General features: G+C 38.7%; 1 protein-coding gene across 4 annotated transcripts in view; it reads left to right on the forward strand.

The window, feature by feature from the left end:
* Positions 1-21,457, forward strand: part of acot7 (acyl-CoA thioesterase 7) — a 72,143-nt gene that overhangs the window by 46,036 nt on the left and 4,650 nt on the right. For all 4 annotated transcript variants that reach the window (XM_053503158.1, XM_053503157.1, XM_053503155.1 and 1 more), the window contains 2 exons: positions 4,887-5,003; positions 10,987-11,171. In XM_053503158.1, coding sequence (XP_053359133.1) covers positions 4,887-5,003; positions 10,987-11,171 — 302 coding nt within the window. The remainder of the gene's footprint in view (positions 1-4,886; positions 5,004-10,986; positions 11,172-21,457) is intronic.

The raw sequence follows: 21,457 nt of genomic DNA on the forward strand, positions 1-21,457 counted from the left end.
CTTTTGTTTTTGGCATGATCTTTTTTCCCGCACAAAATACCCCCTCTCAGCAGGTAATTCTACCCTCATTCACTATCTGACTGACCTGCTGCTACTGGACATGCAACTCTTTGTCTTTATTATGCCACTAAGACGTTCAAACAATACAGTAATTACTGAGTAATTGCAGTAGTCCGGTGTAGCTAGGCTGTAATTCACGTCGTCTTAAGACTTGCACCAGTACCACTTTCATTGTGGGACATTATTATTCCCTTGAGACATTCTGCAAGGTGGAAATATACTGCTATCAGTGCTTAGTGTAGCCACAAAGTTATACATGTACTCCTTTATTTTCCCTTTTAAAGCACCTAGAGGCTTATATTTCAAAAAATATGGAACGTCAGGGAAGTCATTCTGAGTCCAATATAAAAGCCTAATGTTCCATATGAGGTGCAGCATTGTCATTATTTTCCGTTTTTTTTTTTTTTTTTTTTTGCCACCGGTTGTTGTGCTCTGCAAGGTCATTACTCCTTTGTTGGGAATACAGATTCATTCATCTTGCGTAAATCCTACAGTGGGTTCCTGTCACAACTGTCTTCAGTGTTGGAGGTAAATAAGTGAGTTTGTGCTACATATTTGGGTGCAGTAATCGAATGCACTCCTGTTAGCCCGGATAATGTGCTTGAGACGATAGCTGCCTTTCATAAATACACAATGTGCTCATGTGCAGGCTTTTTCTTTTGAAAAAAGGTTTTGTTCAGGATGCTAAATCTATCTGTTTATTTAAAAAGTAGGTACGGTTAATGTAGTGTAAAAATATATAGTATGAAATGTATGTACTAGGGCTTAAATGGTATACATTATTATTTGGAAATACACCAAGTTACATGTGCTGTAGCATGTTATTTGCAATTATTGGGCAAGCCGCGTCCCTTTTTTTAGACATCTCTGTTTATTTGTGACTCACTTCGTCATGATGGTGCATTCCCTGTGGGTTCACGAATCCCCATGTCAACTTGTGCAGCGTGTTGCATTTAGGCTGTTCATGAAAGAAGGTAAAAGTGCATTGAAGTGCAGAATCTCAGAAAAATGGGAACAAGGGGAAATGAATCAGTGATTTGGTTTTGTTGAGGGGATTTATTTGAGAAAAGGAGCTAGCATTTTAAACATGGTTTTACTGACCTAATTAGCCCCCAAGAGTGTGATGCTGAGTGCACATGTGATTATATTTGCCAAGGTAAAGGAAAATATTAAGCAAAAAGGTACAATACATATGTAAAATTATTTTTCTTCCTAGGGAAATGGTTTTCTTTCCAATTAATGATATGTTCTATTCCCCTCTGGAGAAGGTCAATTAAAATACATAAATCATCTTATTCTATAAAATAAATTCTAGACTTGTCATTAACATGTTGAGATCTTCTCATTTGTTGAGAAACTCACAGGCTCGAAGAATGTATCCAGCGTGAGCTTTGAAGCCAGTGGCACTCTTACAGTATGACTCCTTCCATTTTCACTTATATTAGAGTAGATGTTAGACCCTTACTTCCTGTATTGTTTGAGAGAGGAGGCTTACTTGTGGGCTGTTAAATTGTTTGTCTATATTTATCAAATTAAGAACAGAATGGTAGTTTTCCCAAAGTGGTCCAAAAGTGTTTTTTTTTTTTTTCAGCATGCATTCACTCTACAAACCCCATTTTAGTCTCCCGAGTGTCTTTTGCAGTGCTTTCATGCCCATTCTTAAAGAGGTCAGTTATTGTTGATCCACATGATTTTTTGAATTTTTTTTTTTGGCAAATTAATAGGGATCTTAAGCCATTCAGCAAACAAAAGCAAGCGAGCTAGAAGTCAGGAAATTTGGTCCCTGTGCCAAAATGGTTTGGCACAGCTACCAAATGGATTCTCATAAGACAACAACTACGTGGGTTTTTTTTGTTGTTGTTGTTGTTGTTTTTTTGGAGATACTATTGCGTCCATATTGCGATTTAAATTTTTTATATGATAAATTGTGCAGCACTAATAACTAAATAATAAGTTTAATGAAAGTTGATGGTGATTTTCACCACTATTACTTAAGAACAAAAAATAAGAAAAATAAAATAAAAAATCCTTTTATTCCATGGCTCTAGTGCAGGTGTTATAGATTGCAATTCACGGCGAAAGGGCACCTAGACTTGAATCAGTAAAACTGAAATTTTGGGAAAACCATTGGTCAGATTCCTTACAAAAGTAATAGCACAGTATTGGGCAAAGTGGCCCAGTTCCTTTACCAGTATGACTTCAATTGCGTTAGGTTTTACGCTTTAAAAATAACAATACTAATAAAGTAATAAAAGAAGTTATATGAGTTCATCTAAAATTAACCATATGGCAAAAGTTGAAGATCTGACTACCATTGTACCTTTTTATGCTGGTTGAACATCCCGTTCCAAAGGCTGTTCCAGTTCATTCCCAAGGTGTTCAGTGCAGGTGACTCAAACCCTGTCCCTATGGAGCTCATCTTGTGCAAATGAGTTCAGATCCATTAGTTCAAGTAAAGGGAAATCTTAACGCTACAACATACAGAGGAATCCTATACATTTGTGTTTTTCCAAGTTTGTGGATAAATAAGGTACAATGGAGGGATGTGTGAACTTTTAACTTGTGTGGGAAAAACTCCTATTAGTGTCAAGAGTTTTGGCAAGTGTCTGGAATTGAGTCAGGTCAGAAGATCTAGCATAAAACACAAGGTGATCAACATGACACTGTGCGAAATAAAACGTAACATAAGCGAAGGAGCAAAGAAGCCTGCCCTGTTTTGCTTCATTCATGAAGCAACTGTGATCCAAGTCACTTACACAAGATGAATCCCTTTGTGCCTTTTTTTTTTTTTTTTTTTTTTTGTACCAGATTTTCAATGGTAATAAAACATCCATGTCCTCTATGATCTTTACAGTGGGAGGAAAAAAGGCCAGTGGAATGAAAGCTCTACTAGCCCTGTTTCTCTTATCAACTGTTGTCATATGGGTCCATCAAAGCAATGCTACTTTGATGCAAGAAACAAAGAAGCAGCTTGGATCAAACAAGCCTTGAACAGATTACCCCTCCACATCACGGAACATGGTCCTGGACTGAACGATAGTATCAACAGCCATTTACGCTTGAACACCATTATCAGCCGGTAGAGCCTCCAGGCAAGAGATCAACTCCATAAATCGAGCACTGAGCTGTGAAATTGGTAAAATTAGCCCTGTGTTTAAAAATAAATACACTGGCATACAAAGCAAAGTGCTGGCTTCTAGAAATTTAAATCCTATCATACTGCAGCTGTAGAAGATTTTTCTACCCAGTTTGGACTGATGTAAGAGAAAGTAATCAAAAAGATGCTGATAGTTTTGCATCAGTATTTAGTACAACATTTTTCACTCAATGACCCAAGAATCTTGTCCTTATGAGTGAAGTTTATAGGCTTTCTATTTATTAAATGTTTTGTATCCAGGCTTGGGACCAGCACCTGTGATGGGGCTTTGGCTGGAAAGCGAATCCTTGACTTCTTCATGGCAGAAGAGTCACCTTTCTCTTTTAGCCATATTTAAGTACTATATGTATTGAAATTGTATAGATGTTTTAATATTTTCAGGTTAGGCTTGCCTTTGCAGACTTTTCTAATCTGTTCTGACAATTCCTTTCAGTGTGACCAGAGCTAATAGAATTAATAGAATTACTTGTGCACCATATTAATGCATCAATCAAAATGCCCCCGTCTGGCAAAAAAAAAAAATTTCTATTCGTTACAAAATTTTTAGGCCTGACTATATCCGTCACCTAAAGTAATTAATTTTCTTTTAAACTTAACATTTTCTTGGTACTACTATCTGTTTCTCCATTTCTTTTGCAAACTCTTCAAACTAAGAACAGTCTAGCTTTGCTTGTAAAGCAAATGATTATGATGTCTGTTACCTCACTATTTCACCACTGAAATCCTTCTTCACTGTCATGCTTCATCTTTCCTTCCTTAAAATAATGCCGTATGTCAAGTTGGATTGACGTAGAAGTCGCTTGATTAACGATTTGACTGTGCAGCATGAAATCGAAGAGCAAAAAAATGTAAACATAAAAAAGTAAAAAAAAAAAATTAAGAGAAAAATACTGATTTAAAAAAAATCTTCATGAAAAAAAAAAAAGTTCTTGCAAATCCTAGAGTGACTTACATTTACTTTCAGGTCTTTTAAACCTGCAGTTAGGTTCCACTAGGTTTCTAACTGATAATGAATGAACCAGATTTTTGTAACCAATCATAACGCAGATGGCGGGATTCATTAGCCTCACACCAGCTTGTTAATTGGTAGTAAAACTACCAGTTTTGCAGTTGTTCTTTATTATTGTTTCAATAATTATCATTGTCACTTGTAGATCATGAAGTTGAAGGGCAAAAAATCAGACCTGTATCTGATTAGGGCACATTGGGGTCACATTGTGCACATTGTCATGCAGGATCAGGACGCCCTTGGATAGCAGTCCTTTATGTTTAATCCAAAGTTTAGGCTTCACTTCTTCAAAAAGGATTTCACTATAACAAGCACTTTTAATAGTTAAACCTTTCTCCTAATAATGTTCCAGTACTGGCTTTTGAGAATCCCAGAAAAATGTAAGCACAGATTTTCCAATTGGGCGTCCATTTTTTTTCACACCGCAGTTATAAATGAACTGATGGAACACGTTCACAGCTGCACAGCAGTGACTGGGGAGACAGCAGGCTTGAACAGAAAGCTCTGATAAGACAGTGCAACCAATAGAAGTTTAATATAACTGGAGTGCAGATCATTTTTAAAACCCTCATATAAAAACCCGTTAAATTGAATTATACTGTCTATTTAGTCCAATTATTCAGTTGCACTTTTAATTATAGCTTTTTTATTCATGTGCAGGCGTGACCATGAAGCTGATGGACGAGGTGGCGGGAATCGTGGCGGCTCGTCACTGCAAGACCAACATCGTGACTGCATCTGTGGATGCCATTAATTTTCACCGCAAGATCAAGAAAGGTAACACAGAACCACGGGGAGAACATGCAAAACGGGTTTATTTTGTAAACCTGTGATTAGCGGTTTGTTTTTTTACACAGACGTACAGTAAGTTCACACGCTCAATGCAAACAAGTGATATTACTGTATACGTCTCATATGTCTTCTTTTACACAGAGACCCTATTTCTGAATCGAGATTGCCTGTAGGGAGCAAATTTCTCGTACCTACTGTAGGTGCCAGCTTTGATAAAAAAGAAAAAGAAAAAAAAAGATCTTCCCATGCTTTTGTTGCCGCATGACAGCAGCCACTGAAACAAGCAGCTCGACTGGTTATTTTTATATCGCAGACACATATCTCAGAATTCCCAAATTACAGTATCACGACTCAACACAACAATATCTATCATGCTTCCAGGGCTGTTTTGACGGGTAACGGTACACACACAAAGCGCACTTCTAGCAGAGCCTCTGAATACTTTAGGTAAGCAAAGCAGATGAGGTAGTGGAAAATTAAATAGATATAAATTACTCCACACACTGCAGCGAGCTGCTGCTGGTGCTGCTGTTTTGTGCCACCTGTTTCACAACAAGATTGTTATCTGGGTATTCACTGCACAGACAAACCACATGGGAAAAAAAAGTTTGTTTTAAAAACTCTTTGCTAGTAGTAGTATTCATTATAAGCCAAATGCACATATCAGTATTTTCAGGATTTCTCTTTTGTTATTGCTGAAAGACCATCCTAGAAAATACTGATGCTTATTTAGTAATGTGTGTATCATGGTCCTGGGTAATAGTGTATACAATACTGTTTGTTAGGAGAAATGGTTTAGGAGAAGGCAAAAGATCCATCCAATAAAAGTTACATTTTTCTGCAACCAAACCTGCTTATTTTTTCCTCATAAACCCTATGTGTTGTAAATTATATCCTGTATACTTTGCTTCCTCACAACTCATATAATTAACATTATATGATTGTTGCTATGGCTACATATCAGAGTGTTTTTAGCCTGCTTTAAAAAAAGAAAAAAAAAACACCCATACGTTTATTGTAATGTGTATTTTATGTACAGTAATTAACAGCTGTGACAGAACTGATAAAAACTAAGCAACTTAGGAAAATTATTAATAAAGTTATTATACGTATTATACAATTTAATATACAATATGTGTTCAATGATTGCACTGCCTGCCTCGTGTCTGAAACACTGGCCTCCAGGAACTCCTTTAATGCCCCAAACATGTTAAAATGGCTTGGAGCGAGGTCAGGACTATACAAGGAATGTGTCAATAACTGTCAGCTGAATTTCTGTAATGTGCAAGTGGTGTTTGGGAATCCTTGTGTGTACAGTTCCCAAGGATCAGGCGTTCCACACGCTGAATGTTCAAGGGGAGGAATTGCGATGGGGTTAGAGCCATTCATGGGTATATGGCCTTATTTAAAACATTTGCACCATTCAAATGCTTTCCTGCATCTAAGGGTCTCATTACTGTACTGTGCTTAAAATATTCTGTAAATCTTAATTTGTTTAATGTCTTCATACAGGATAAAGTTTGTTACAAGTCCTGCTTTGATTTGAACGCTCCTTGTGACCATTCACATTGACCTCTGAGTGCCACACATACCCCCAAGATTTTCAGTTTGACTGAATCTCTATTTTAAGAATCCCAGTATAAAAAAAATTAAACATAGCCAATTATAATCTGACACACAATCACAAACAAGTATATTTTATTGTCATGATATAATCATATAATGTTATACATATGATATGATATGATATAAATGTTATATAATACTTACTGTACCTCATCTAGAGTACAATAACTAAAGCAATATTATACCTTTAGTTGACATTTTAACAATCACACACTGTCATCATTAAACTGGAGTTTCCCAAACTAGGGGTTGGTGTGCCACGTCTCCAAATAAGGCTGCGAGAGAACCTCATATGCTCCTCTTTTGTCCCACTCAGTGGTACAGAAGTCAAGAAAACAAACACAATATGCCAAAATGACATATGGTTTTACAAACATGACAGTTGGGGTTGTTTGCTCCAAAAAGTTTATTTATTTATCTATTTATTTAATACAAAGCCTTTTTTTTCCATGAAGCCAGGTCTCTCATACAGAGCAACTGAGTGAAGATGAATAATTGATCTTATTAATAATTAAGTATTACTTAGTCTAATATTCCATTGCTCATGTGGAAAGTTGTCAGTAATGGAGTCACATTTGTTCACATGGTTAATTTACTAATTGTTTGGCGTATGTGATAATTATGTACAGATGTACAGATTGTATGGAGATGAAATTGCCATGAAATATACTGTAAATACTCTACAGAAATCTCCTATCTATGTTAAAGTACAGCATGGCCAAAAAAGTCAAAATTATTATTTCTCTCTCTCTCTCTCTCTCTCTCTCTCTCTCTCTCACACACACACACACACACACAGCACAGATGTCACGTTGTTTATCTTCTGTTAAACATGTGGGCTGAAAGAGCTATCTATCTTCAACTTTGCTTAGAAGAGGAGTTTGTTGTATACAGTAGTTTGAGAAGTGTTTCTATAGAGCGGGAATGACGGACAGGGCGGAATTGCCGTTTAATTTGTGTCTTTCGCAAGTTTTGTTGAAGCATAGTTGTTGTTAGGGTGCATTGTTTTAAGCTAAATGGCATAGTGTTTTTCATCATTTAGTGTTGCAGTGGTAAGAATGCATGCAGTTTTTAAGCCAAAAACAAGTACTTACAGTAAATTTCTATTTTTATTCATAGTAAACACAAGCATACACTATATGATATGCAGTGAAATGCTTATATGACTGAGATGGCACAACAATAAAATAAATTGCACTAGAGAGTACACTACACATTTTAAATTTAAAAATAGAATTTTGTAACAACAACAAAATTTAAGCTGGAAACAGAAGTTACAAAAATAACATAAAATTAAAATAGCAAAGTTTAAAAAAAAAAAAATTATTACGCAGAGTTCTTGTTCTTGTTTTCCTGTAACTCTAAGTTTAATTAGCTTTTATACAAACCTCTCTTTATATTTATCAAAAACCCATTTAAAGCTTCAGAAGAGATTTTAAAAGTAAACTCCGAATGGAGTGGCATAGTGGTTAGCAGTGTGGCCTCGCACCTCCTGGGTTGAGGGCTCGATTTCTGCATCGGGTTTATGCACACGACGCTCCAGTTTTTTCCCACAGTCTGAAGACATGCAGGGTAGGCTAATTGGCATTTACAAATTGCACATAGAGAATGAGTGAGTGTGTGTGCTTGTGTGTCCTGCACTGGTCTGGACTGGCCACCTACCCAGTCTTCAGGCTTCCTGTGACCCTGTATGGCATAAGTGGTATAGCAAGTGAGTAAATAACTAAAGACACTAGAGACTTCTTTCAAAAAGATATATATAGAGTAATATAGAAATATATAGTAAACTTACACCATATCAATAATTTAGAAGTTTCTATGTTTAAATAAAAAATATTTTTAATAGGCCTACAGTGCCATGAAAAAGTATTAGATTTTTATTATATATAATATATTTATATATATTTTATTTTATTATTAATATTTTTTTAGCCGTTCAGAGGTGGACTTGTTGATGTGTTTTGGATCATTGTCGTGGCACTGTACACTATGAAGATTATCTGCAAAGCAAGACCCTGTAACTTGGTTTTTATTATAGAAACAGTAACACTGTTGTTGCCTCATATCTCCAGGTTGTTGGGTTTGAATCTCACCCCCAGTCTGTGCGTTTGTGGAGTTTATATATGTTGTTATACAGTATACAGTATATGGAGTTTATGTGTTGCCAGTGTTTTGGGGTTTTAATTGGTGAGGCCCTTAGTGTGTGACTGGGCGTGTGAGTGTGTGCGCGCCTGTGGTCTTTTTAATTGCTACCATCTGTAAGTCATGTTACAGTATGTTTTTTTTCCTGTAGTCTCCAGTAGTTGTCTTTTAATTCCCATAGTTAAAAGATTATGAATATCAAGAACACTTATTAAACTCTGGCAGAGACACCTAGTGCAATTCAAACTAAGAGAGACACTCAATGTTGTTCTTGTTCTATGTACGTAGGAGTTGCTCTTTATCTGAGCAATTAAACTGACACAACTTAACTAAATGAGTGTAAGAAATCTCCAGGTTCCCCGGTGAGTCCAATTCATTATATAATCTCAACTATTAAGAAGCGCTCCTTCTTTCTCTCTCTCTTTTTTTCTCTCAATGCAGATGTGCTCTCCAGACCTATTTTTGCTTAATTGGTGACACATGAGGTAGGAGCTATGAAAGCAAAACTAAGACACAAGGTTGAGATGGGGCAGTGTGTTGCAACACTGGTAATTGGAGAATTTAGTTTGGGAGCATATGCATGACACCTGGGGAGAACATTAACTCTCAAAGTGGGGTTCATAGTTTTTGAATGTAGTTACAGTGCTGGAAATCACAATCTACTCTTATCCAAACTTAATGTGTTTACTATTAAATATTTAATAATAGTTATGTGTTAATAGGCATGAACATGTTTGATTGTTCAATTACTGATGCAAATAACAAGAGAGAGAAAAAACCCCTTAATAAATTAAATGCCAAGGTATTCTTAGTTGGGTTTGGATAATGAGCTAATATTTAAATAATTGGATTTGAATCTGTGTAAAGTAGACCATGCAGTTTATTTTTTCCAGAACCTCTCGTGTACAGTTTTCTCAGTAGAAACAGAATTAATTAATGCATGCGTTGATATTTGTATCTACAGACCACATGATACTGTATGTAGGCTATATCTACAAAAAACATCTATATTCTTTTCCAAGTTTCCATGGAAATTGATATTGAGGCATACATCATATTCTAATATTCCTTATATCAAAGACAACAATATCAACTGTCTGGGTTTTACTTTTCTAAATGACAGGTTGTCATCACACAAACACTTTGAAATAACCACTTTTAAACATCGTAACTAGCAATTCTGAGTCATGGGCTATAATTTGACTACTGCGCCACGCTATAGAGCACTCCAGTAAATGAGTATATTTATATTTATGTTTATGTGAGTCAGCATCCATTATAAGTGCAATACAGTAATGAAGCGCTTTCACAGATACAAGGATGTGTTTCACAGAGCAGGTACTGACGCAGAGCAGTCAGGAGCCTGTGTAATGGAAAAATAAAAGAGCCAAAGTGATGCTTTGGGCGAAAAAAAAAAACAATAGAGTGGGGGGAGGGGGGCGGGGGCTTGGATGATAAGATCAAAGTGGGCAGCCGTGAAGCTACAAGCAGTAATTGGGCGTTTTGGAAGGGGCTGCTTTTTCCTGGTAGGGAACACAATGTTGTCAGGATACGCACGCGTGCTCCCACACATGCTCTCTCTCTCTCCTTTAAGAGCGTGTACATGACGTCGCAATCCAGCTGCACGAAATCACTGGTTCTCCATGCTGAAGGCTATAACATTTTATCAGTAAGACCATGTGTTTATGTTCGGAGCGAGTCTGCGACTTTACAAAGTTTCCAGGCTGCACATGTTGGCATGGAATGGCTGTTTTTAAGCCTGTAGTCCTGTATGGTGTATTACCACTTAGCACACCGTAGAATCTGATTGTCAAATGGGGTTGATTAATTTTCTGCAACAGTAGTGCAGACTACTGCAAAAGCAAATCTATATATTTACTTTACTATTCATTCTGATGCATTAAGCACTTCCTTTAATAAGAACTTAGATCGCGAGTTGTGCCATGAATAGTGCATACTGTATAATGGGATTTGTGGTTATGGTGACGCTTTCTGTTTTTGTTGTGATAAGGTTTTTATTTATTTATTTATTTATTTATTTATTGCCTTCATGATAAAGAAGGCTTGTTTAAAATATTGCAAGCTGCAACACAACACCCTGTATTCATTACAAAAACATCTAACAAACATACACATTTCACTCTCAATAAACAATGAAGGATAATTTGGCCTAATGCTCGACTCTGTGGCACCCCTGCAGGTTGCGTGATCACAGTATCCGGGAGGATGACTTTTACCAGTAACAAGTCAATGGAGATAGAAGTGTTCGTGGACGCCGATCAGTTGGCGGACACGGAGGAGGGGAAATATCGAGCCGTCACTGCATTCTTCACCTTCATTTCTCTGGACAGACAAAACAAGCCGGTGACCGTGCCTCCTCTGAAGGTAGGATATGAGAGTTCTTTATTACGCAGTGGGAAGTAGTATTCAACATCACAGTTCTTTTTCAATGGTCGTTTAATCACACGGTCGGTGTGACACACTGATGAGAGACCTGGTTTATTAAACCCTTTGACCCTTTTGGCTTTAGCGCTGCATTCCTGTGAGGATTAAAGCACGCTAGCCTATTAATTTCTTTTAAAGCTCCATTAATAACAATTTTCCCTGGCACTATAAATCCATTAATGGTCTGCTAGTAATGATTTGCTGGTTCTCCACGGATGCAGAACGGATTGCCAGGAATGCTTGGCCATTTAATCATCTTCCTCTTTGGGAATTCATGGACTCTTGAAATTTTCCATGACCATTTTCTAGCCTTTAAATGTACACATAACTTCCCATGCGTTGTCTGGCCTTTAGCCTGACTTGCCTTTACTCTGTGATTATGGCTATTTTCTACTACAGTATATTGAGCTTTGTGTTCAGGTTAATGTTTTTTTACTTGACATACTGTAATAACTTTAAATATTACATTAGTAACTTAGCGAGCATTACTCTGCAGACATCAGAGACCATTTAAACATTGCTCGTTTATTGTATGCATCATCCTCAGCAGCAACCTCATTTCTCATCTCGTCTGTTTTGAGCGCTCAGCGTTCAGCATCAGACGTATACTAATCACCGTTCGGATCATCTGTCATCATCTGCACCTGCTTCTGACTGGTTTATGCCTTAAGTTAGACTCTTTACGTGAATAATAGCTCACTGTGAAGCTTAACAAATAAAAACATTCCTCCGAAACTGGTGAGGTACAGGGACTGGACTGAAAACAGGAGGCAAAAAAGTCATAAAGGATTAAAGTCATTAAAGACCTCTCAGAAAGGATTTAAACCAATTTAATATCACAGCTGAGCGCAGCTTTGTTCTTATTCATACAAGTACGAAACCGTTATGTCGGCGAGCTCTGTAGTTTCACGCATCATTTCTGGTCTGATCCAAATCAAGAGTGACAAAAATCCACAACACTAAAAAAACACATAAAACACTTCTCTGTAATGCATGTACAGATTAAGTTCTAAACTTGGTATGAAAATAGATGAGCAAAACTGCATCTTAAAGCATATTCCCCAGAGTCCTGGCCGAGTGGAAACCGGCAGAGCATCCTTCCCTTAATTGAGCTTGTCATATCGTGGCCGACGGTAAGTGCGCTTCAGAATATAAATAGTACATTGACACGGCTGCTGCAGCTATTTTTTGACTTCAGGTGTTTTTTCTACTCCCGCAAGTGAGAGATCCAGGTCTATTTTTAGCCTTTCCTGTTTTAGCAGTTCACTGAGGGAGACTGTGGGATGAGTGGAAGGCGTGGGGTGGGGTGGAGAAGAGTGGAGTGGAGTGGAGCGGAGCGGGGGATGGGTACGAGGATGGATAGCAGTACATCCCTCTGGGTGGAAGAGGATCGAGCGATAGAGGAAAGTCTCGGCATCCCAGCTAACCTCAAATGCCACATGCACACAATCACAATGGTTAGAGCACAAAACCCAGTATGGGCTTGCTCAAAAGGGCTGCGCTTATGCCTTTTTACAGACAGCATTATGATCGAGCTCTCCTCAGGACCGCATTTTTAACAACGAGGGAAAATGAAAAAAGAGGTGTAAGAAAAAGAAAGTAGAAACTTAAGCTGCCTTCTTCTTCTGGTTCTTTCTTTTAAGTCACCATATTTTCAGGACCCAGGACCGTTTGGCGTATCTGGTCCCTCGCGCACGGAACAAGTTGCGTTACCGTAGCAACCTCTGGGCCGTGATGTGAAATTCACGTTTATTTTTAGGCACAGCTCATGTGATGTGCATGCACTGTGAGGTTAAAGTGTGCGCCGATTCCCTGTTTCATGTATCGCAGTGCCGCTGATGCTGCCGTGACATTCTGTAATCAGTGAGGCAAATTCAGCTCTTTTGTCCGCATATAAAGATATATTGTAGTATGCTTGCCAGTAAATCATTTTTAGGCTTTAAATTAATTTTAGGATTTAGGAACAGATTATGGTGGAAAGCATGTATTGTGATAGTTGTTGGTATTGGAAATACATCATGAAGTTACATTATAAAGTTAAAAAGAAGCTTAGCATCACCCTTGAGTAAAAATGCTTTAGAATTAAATAATCGCAATAATTGCAAATTTTCTCTTAAGACCCTTTTGACGTTTCATACGTTTCAACAAAACAGAATCTGCTTTTATGACACAGCGTTAAACAGAAACGCTGTTTTCAGAAGTCATTTTTAAGCCACTGTGACACCTGCAGAAAATATTTTCCTTGAAATTTATGTGCAGCTACTTATTTTTTATTCTACCCTGCCTTTCATTATTTAGTGCTGCCGTGCCAGTATTGATATTTGGCAGGCAAACACGGCTCCAGCAGTGGGAATGCTAAGAAAGTCCAGAGCGCTTGGCATTTCTCCATTACTGTACAAGCTATCACCTTCTGTAAGCAGATCATCATTACATGAAACTACTATACTCCCATAAAGGGACACAGACGCGTGTAAGAATGTCTTTGTAACATGACCTAGGCAGCCACGTGTGAGAATACCTTTATGGAATAAACCAGCTTTAAGTCTTTAAGTATTTCTGTGCGGAAAAATAATGAATAATGATGCACAAGTCCTGTTAGTTGCAGTTTAGATATTAAAATCATCTCCATAAACATAATTAGGTAAGACCGTATATGATTTAGGTCCAAAAGGCAATATTTCCATAGAAAAAGTTGGGTCAAGCAAATGTTTATTTAAATGTATTGCCTATTCTATTTAGATTGTGCTAATCATCTGCATCCTGGCTTTACATTCGGGATAGAAAATGCACCCGAAAGTTCCCACATTCAAGATTTTGGCTACAAATTCACAAACCGTGGGAGTTGGGTTGACCCATAGTGATCAGCAGCTCCAAAAACTGAGCACGTTCAAATGATTCAAGAAGATTTACGCATTTTTATGACTCGTAGGTCCACCATAAGTTCACTGTGGGTTTCCACCCATGGTCATGTGTGAGCTACATGCACATATCAGTAATATCAGTACCAACAACTGAAAGTGTTATCTGTAAGTTATTGAACAGTTTGATTCTTCTTCTTCTTTGACTTTTGGCTATTCCATTTCAGAGCTCGCCACTGCGAATCATCTGCCTCCATCTTACTCTATCCTCTGCATCCTCTTCTCTCACCCCAACTAACTTCATGTCCTTTCTCACTGCATCCATAAATCTCCTCTTTGGTCTTACTTTAGACCTCCTGCCTGACAGTTCCACCCTCAGCATCTACCATTATGCTCACAATTTCTCCTCTGAACATGTCCAAACCACCTCAATCTGGCCTCTCTGACTTTATCTCCAAAAACATCTAACATGGGTTGTTTCTCTGATGAAATCATTCTTGATCCTATCCATCCTTGTCACTTCCAAAGAGAACCTTAACATCTTCATCTCTGCTACCTCCAACTCTGCCTCCTGTCTTTTCTTTAGTGCCACTGTCTCTAAGCCGTAGAGCATCGCTGGTCTCACCACTGTCCTGTACACCTTTCCATTCATTCTCGCTGATACTCTTTTACCACATAACATACCTGACACTTTTCTCCACCCGTTCCAACCTCTCTATACCCGCCTCTTCATCTCCTTTCCACACTCTGCGTTGCTCTGGACCGTTGACCCTAAGTACTTAATGTCCTGCACATTTTTTTACCTCTGCTCCCTGTAGCCTTACGGTTCCACTTAGGTTCCTCTCATTTACACACATGTGTTCTGTCTTGCTACTGTATGGCTAACCTTATTCCCCTGTTTTCCAAAGCGGACCTCCACCTCTCTCCACCTATTGCAAAGCACAATGTCATCTGCAAACAGTATTTTCCATGTACATTTACATTTGGGCATTTGGCAGACGCTCTTATCCAGAACTTACATTTTTTTAATCTCATTATATATTATCTGAGAAGTTGAGGGTTAAGGGCCTTGCTCAAGGGCCCAACAGTGGCAACTTGGTGGTTGTGGGGTTTGATCCTGGGATCTTACGAACCGTAGTCCAATGCCTTATCCACTGAGCTACCCCTGACCCATGTAGACTCCTGTTTAACCTCATCTGTCATCCTGTCCATTACCATAGCAAACAAGAAGGGTCTCAGAACCGATCCTTGATGCAGACCCACCTCCACCTTGAACTCGTCTGTTACACTCACACCTTCATCACATCTCATACATATCCTGCATTACTCTAACATACTTCTCTGCCACTCCAGACATCCTCATACAATACCACAGTTCCTCTCTTGGCGCCCTGTCATACGCTTTCTCTAAATCTACAAAGACACAATGCAACTTCCTGTTACATTCTCTGTACTTCTCCATAAGCATCCTCAAAGCAAATACTTTCTAGGGATGAAACCATATTGCTGCTTACAAATGCTCACCTCTGCCCTTAACCTAGCTTCCACTACTCTTTTTCAAAGCCTCATTGTATGGCTTATCAGCTTTATTTTTTCTGTAGTTGCCACAGCTCTGCACATCCCCCTTGTTCTTTAAGATCGGCAGTAATACACTTCTCCTCTATTCCTCTGGGATTCTCTCACTCTTCAAGATCTTGTTAAACAGACTAGTCAGAAACTCTACTGCCACCTTTTCTAAGCACTTCCATACCTCCATAGGTATGTTATCAGGACTAACTGCCTTTCCACTCTTCATCCTCTTTAATGCCCTCCTCACCTCACTCTAGGTGATTCACCTCACTCTAGATTTTGCTACTTTCTGCTCCACAACAGTCACGTCTTCATACAAGTCCTCATATACTCCTTGTTAGGCCTTTGCCACCTTTACCTTCATTTTATGCTGCATCTTCCTGTACTCCTGTCTACTCTCTTTAGTCCTCTCAGTGTCCCATTTCCTCTTTCTCTGTACACAATACACAATACACACCTGGACTTTTTGCTCTACCACCAAGTCTCCTTGTCCACTTTTCTCTTTCCTGATGATACACCAAGTACCCTTCTACCTGTCTCCCTGATCACATTAGCTGTAGTTGTCCAGTCAACTGGAAGCACCCCCTGTCAACCCAGAGCCTGTCTCAACTCCTTCCTTAAAAGTGCACAACATTTTTCCTTTTTCAACTTCCACCACTTTGTCCTCTGCTCTGCCTTTATCCTCTTCACCTTTCTCACCACCAGGGCCATTTTACACACTACCATCCTGTGTTGTCTGGCTACAGTCTCCCCTACCAATATTTTCCAGTCACTGATCTCCTTCAGATTACAACGTCGACACAAGATGTAGTCCACCTGAGTGCTTCTGCCTCCACTCTTATATGTCACCCTATGTTCCTGCCTCTTCTGGAAGAAAGTATTTACTACTGTTATTTCCAAAGTCCAGCACCATCTGTCCTTCTACGTTCCTGTCCTGAAAACCAAACCTGGCCATCACATTCTCATCACCTCCTTTCCCTTCCCCAACATGTCCATTAAAATCTGCACCAATCACCACTCTTTTACCTCTGGGGATGCTCTGCATTACTTCATCTAACTCACTCCAGAATTTCTCCTTCTCTTCTAACTCGCATCCTACCTGTGAGGCATAACCAGTAACAACATTGCACATCACACCATCAATTTCCAGCTTCAGACTTATCAACTTATCAGATACTCTTTTCACCCCTAAAACAAAACTAATTTTTAAAACTCATTACAAGCTCCTCTTTCAGGATAATTCTACTCCATTTCTTTTTCTATTCACACCATGGTAAAACAACTTGAACCCTGCTCCTAAGCTTCTAGCCTTGCAACCTTTCCACCTGGTCTCCTGGACACACAGTATACACACATTGAACCAACTCTCTTGCCTTCCCTGTCATAGTTCAATTCAATTCAATTTTATTTATATAGCGCTTTTAACAATGGTCATTGTCTCAAAGCAGCTTCACAAAAATGAAAGAAATTTTAAAAAAGAAAATTTTTGGAAGTGTGTATGTGTGAGAAAAATGTGTCTAGATAATAATGAAATGAATGAAAGAATGATGAATGAAATGTCTCTAAAGAGCAAGCCATGGGTGAAGGCGACAGTGGCAGGAAAAAAACTCCCTGAGATGGCAATAGGAAGAAACCTTAAGAGGAACCAGACTCAATCAGAAGACCCATCCTCATGTGGGTGATAAGAGATAGAAATTATATAACATCATGTGTGTTATGCAGCTGAAAGTTCAATGTAACAGAAGTTTTTTAAATTAACATTTAGTTAGGAAGGTCCAGTTCAGCATAGGGATGAGTCAATAGGTGCAGAGGGCAGATGGGGTCTGGATCACTGGAAGCACAGGAGCAGCATGTGTATCTCCAACCATCATAAAGCAGAATCCAGCTGGAGCTGGTCCTTCTCTGGATGCCTCAGGAACCTCGCAGGGTTGGCCTTTGTGTACTGAAGCTGGCACAATCTCCCGATGCCTCGGGATGGGTAGAAAAATACAGAACAGATGGAGAGAATTAGCGTGGTTGCCATTCAGGATAGATGTACTGGAGTATGAGGTTATGGGATGAGTTACATGTATGCCAGATTAAAAAGATGCGTCTTCAGTCTACTTTTAAACTGGGAAACTGTGTCTGGGCCCCGAACGCTGTCTGGAAGGCTATTCCAAAAGTTTAGACACACCTTCTACTCATTCACCCAGTCATTGTCTATACTGCTTCATCCTGTATTCAGCGTCACGGGGGGGCCTGGAGCCTATCCCAAGAGGCTTACGGCACGAGGTGGGGTACACCCTGGACAGGGTGCCAATCCTTTGCACCTTCTAATTTAAGTGATACATTTTTCACATTCTAGAACAATACTGGAGATTTTAAAACTATAAAATAAAACACATGGCATGAGGTAATTCAGTAACAACAATAACAACAATTCTTATTTTAAGACACGGAGGTCAGCTTTTTTGGAACAGTTCTTGAAAGAACAGTATTGTCTTATACATTTGAGAAACCGGCTCTATACCATCCCAGAAAATCAAGACCAAAAATATACTTCTGCTGCAGAGGAGAAGTTCATTTCCAGTTACCAGCCTCAAAACTTAGCAATTAACAGAACCTTAGATCAGAGCCGATATGAAGGTTTTACAGAGCATAAGTAGCAGACACATCTCAATATCAACTGTTCAAAGGAGATTATGACATATGTTGGATGCCTTCAGGAATCTGAATCAGAAATTCGAAGGTGTATCCAACTTTTTCTGGTTGAGAAACAGGTGGTGAAGATCTGTAGATAATCAGGGCGGTAATTAAGATGTTGGTGATGCTGAATGCTGAGTGGTTGGAACAGTTGAGAGGGGAAACCAGGTTGCTGCTGAGGTTATTTACATAAACAACCAATTTGTAAATGTTGTCTTTAGGCACAATTAGCCTAACCTGCAAATCTTTGGATTGTCGGTATACCCAAAGGAAACACACCAAGCATGGGGAGAACATGCAAACTCCATGCACACAGAGACAGGAATTGAGCCTGGCCGGGAATCGAACCAGGACCCTGGAGGTGCAAGGCGACAGTGCTAACCACTACACCATGGTGCAATGCCAAACTTAATATACAGTAATTTTACAAAAAAAAAAAAAAAAACAGAAGACAACCTGAAACTGAAACATTTAAAAACTAAAAATGCTGATTTTAGATTGCAGGCATTGAAAGAAACATCTACTAGGAATCGAGCATATTGTCAATATATTTAGCTGCATAAATAGTCCTAATTGTAATAATTACAGTAATCATTTTATTGGGGTGTTATTCTCTATTTTAAGTCTATTTAATAAAATTATAGGGTTTTTTTCTGTTTATCGCCGGTGAATTTAAATTTTTAAGTTCTTAATAGTGAAAAATAAAACATTTTTTAAATGACATTTAGTAATGTCAAGTAATGTCTGTTCAAGATGTTCAACCCCGGTGGACCTGCCTGAATGAAATATTCTGGTGTACAATCCTGGTTCTGTCTACAGAGGACAACCAAGACTGTGTGTGGCAGGATGTGTTTGATTTGTATGACACTTGGAGCGCTAACAAAAAAAATAGGGGTCTACAACTTTGGGAATGTTACTTATTAGTATCTGCATTTGCATATGGGGAGAATTTTAATGAATCGATCGGGGCGTTTATGCAACATGTCCATTGATCATATGACACCATGTACATGCAGGATTTTGTTCATATGGATTATGCCAGATGTGCTGAGTTTGAGAGCCCTGCACATGTTTTTGTTAGATTCTGATTTTATGACAACCCTGATCTCTGAATATGATATTCACAAGAGTGTATTAGTCAGCACACTGATTTCAGATACAACAGCACTTGTGGTTCTTTTTGTGTGTGTGTGTGTGTGTGTGTGTGTGTGTGTGTGTGTGACTATTCATTGAATGTGATTAAAATGCCTTTCTTATTTTAATTAGGCTAATTAGTCACTCTTGGCATAAAAGTCATTTTACGGGTAGAACTGATCCAGAAATTCCTCTGAGGGTTTTAATAGCTTAGTTAGACTGCTTTCTCTGTGTGACTGTGTATGTGCCTAGGCACTACTACTTTTCTTTCAGGCATTCACAATCTTCCTACAAGGTGGAAACACACAGGCTTGGAAGCCAGGAGCACTAGGATGTAAATACAGTGGAACCTCGGCATACAAATGCCCTTTTTGGTGTTTTTTATCTTTGCATTGAAAGTTTGCATCAGCATACCGAGCATTTTTATTGTTAATGCAACGAACAAATCAAACCGAACAGCAGCTAAGTTGTACCTCATTCATTCAAAAGCTGTGATTTTCCTCACGTGTTTTTGTAACATTGATAATATTTTTACATTATTCTTATGAGAAAATTTGCATTGCAGTAATGATTTCTAGCTTTAAGATATCGATATTTATGATATAATTAATTAAATGCAGAGGTTCCACTGTATGACTTTTTCATTTAAAATGTGTAAATAAAACTATTATAATGACAATTGCAGAAGATTTTAAGCACAGTACAGTGATGAGACGTCTATTGCAGTTGTTCCTGTGAAGGTGTTCATTCAACACCTCATCCTTCAAAATCGACTAATATCTTTTTGCCAACATTTCCATATGCTTGGGTCTTTTAAGGAGTTCTTGGGAGGCCAGGGGTCAAACGTGAAGATCAGTCTGATCATGGCTCTGTCATTAGTGAAACACTAGAACAAGTGCATTAATGTAGCAGCAAAAGTCCCAATTTGATCTCTTTTTTTTGCAGTTAGTTATTGATGTTAATGACTTGATTATCATAGCTTGGTCTCCTCTTTCCCTCCATATGCTGTCTGTACTTATTACCTTTCTAAAAGCATAATAGAGCCGACACCTTGCAATCCAGAATTGTCCACTAATCGGCGTGTGGGATTAAATGCCTCTTTGACCGCATAAAGCTGCCACTTTGGGGCTGTTGGTTCATTTGACGCGGCTTCCTGCGTTAATCTGTGTAATTAAGGAGCCGAAAGGCTCAGGGGCTTTGTGGCAAAGAGATGATTATGTCCTCCACAGGACCCTGTCCAGAACCACATCCATTTCCCTAATTAATAGTCAGGGCCACTCGGCGTCAGTTCTCTCTGGCGTGAATTTGTTCATGGCACCGGGTCAGGTGACCCTCGCTGATTCCGAACCTGTTCCATGTGACAGAAAACAAGCCGTCCAACTGTGAGGCCACACGGCAACCGGGCGAGCTGCGGGCAAAGGCTTTGGGTGCTGAACAAGCTCTGTGTGGTGTTGTGCTTCCTGATCACGCTGCTAGTCTTAGCACTTTTCACCAAAAATATGTTGCGCCGCAAAGCAAAAGCAAGTTGGAAGTAGAGACATCAGAAAAGGAAATGAGCTCATGGAAAGCCGAGGTCACGGTTATTCTTAACGCTCAATCACCAGAATGAAACAGTGCTGTGGCACCAAAATCTCATTAAGTGTACAATTGGATGATAAGGGCTTCCTTGTGTGAAGCTTGTGGGTTAATACAAATCTTTTTTTTTTTTTTTTTAAATAGCTGTGTATAATCTTTTATTCTCTAAAGCAGATCTGATCGTATCATTTGATTGTATGATTTGGAGTATAATACTTCACTGGCCACTTTATTAGAAACATAATCGCTCAGCATTGTAGTGTAGGAAGAATAAACCCTTCTGCTGTAGGAAGCCAGTAAACTTATAGACAGTACAGACACTACAGACAGTAACTCTGCGTAACATCACATGACGGTTTATCACATGAGCCTGCTAAAGTGTTTTATTCTTTATTAGAAAATGTACTT

Source organism: Clarias gariepinus, chromosome 9 (genome assembly GCF_024256425.1).
Source record: "Clarias gariepinus isolate MV-2021 ecotype Netherlands chromosome 9, CGAR_prim_01v2, whole genome shotgun sequence".
Lineage (NCBI taxonomy): Eukaryota > Metazoa > Chordata > Actinopteri > Siluriformes > Clariidae > Clarias > Clarias gariepinus.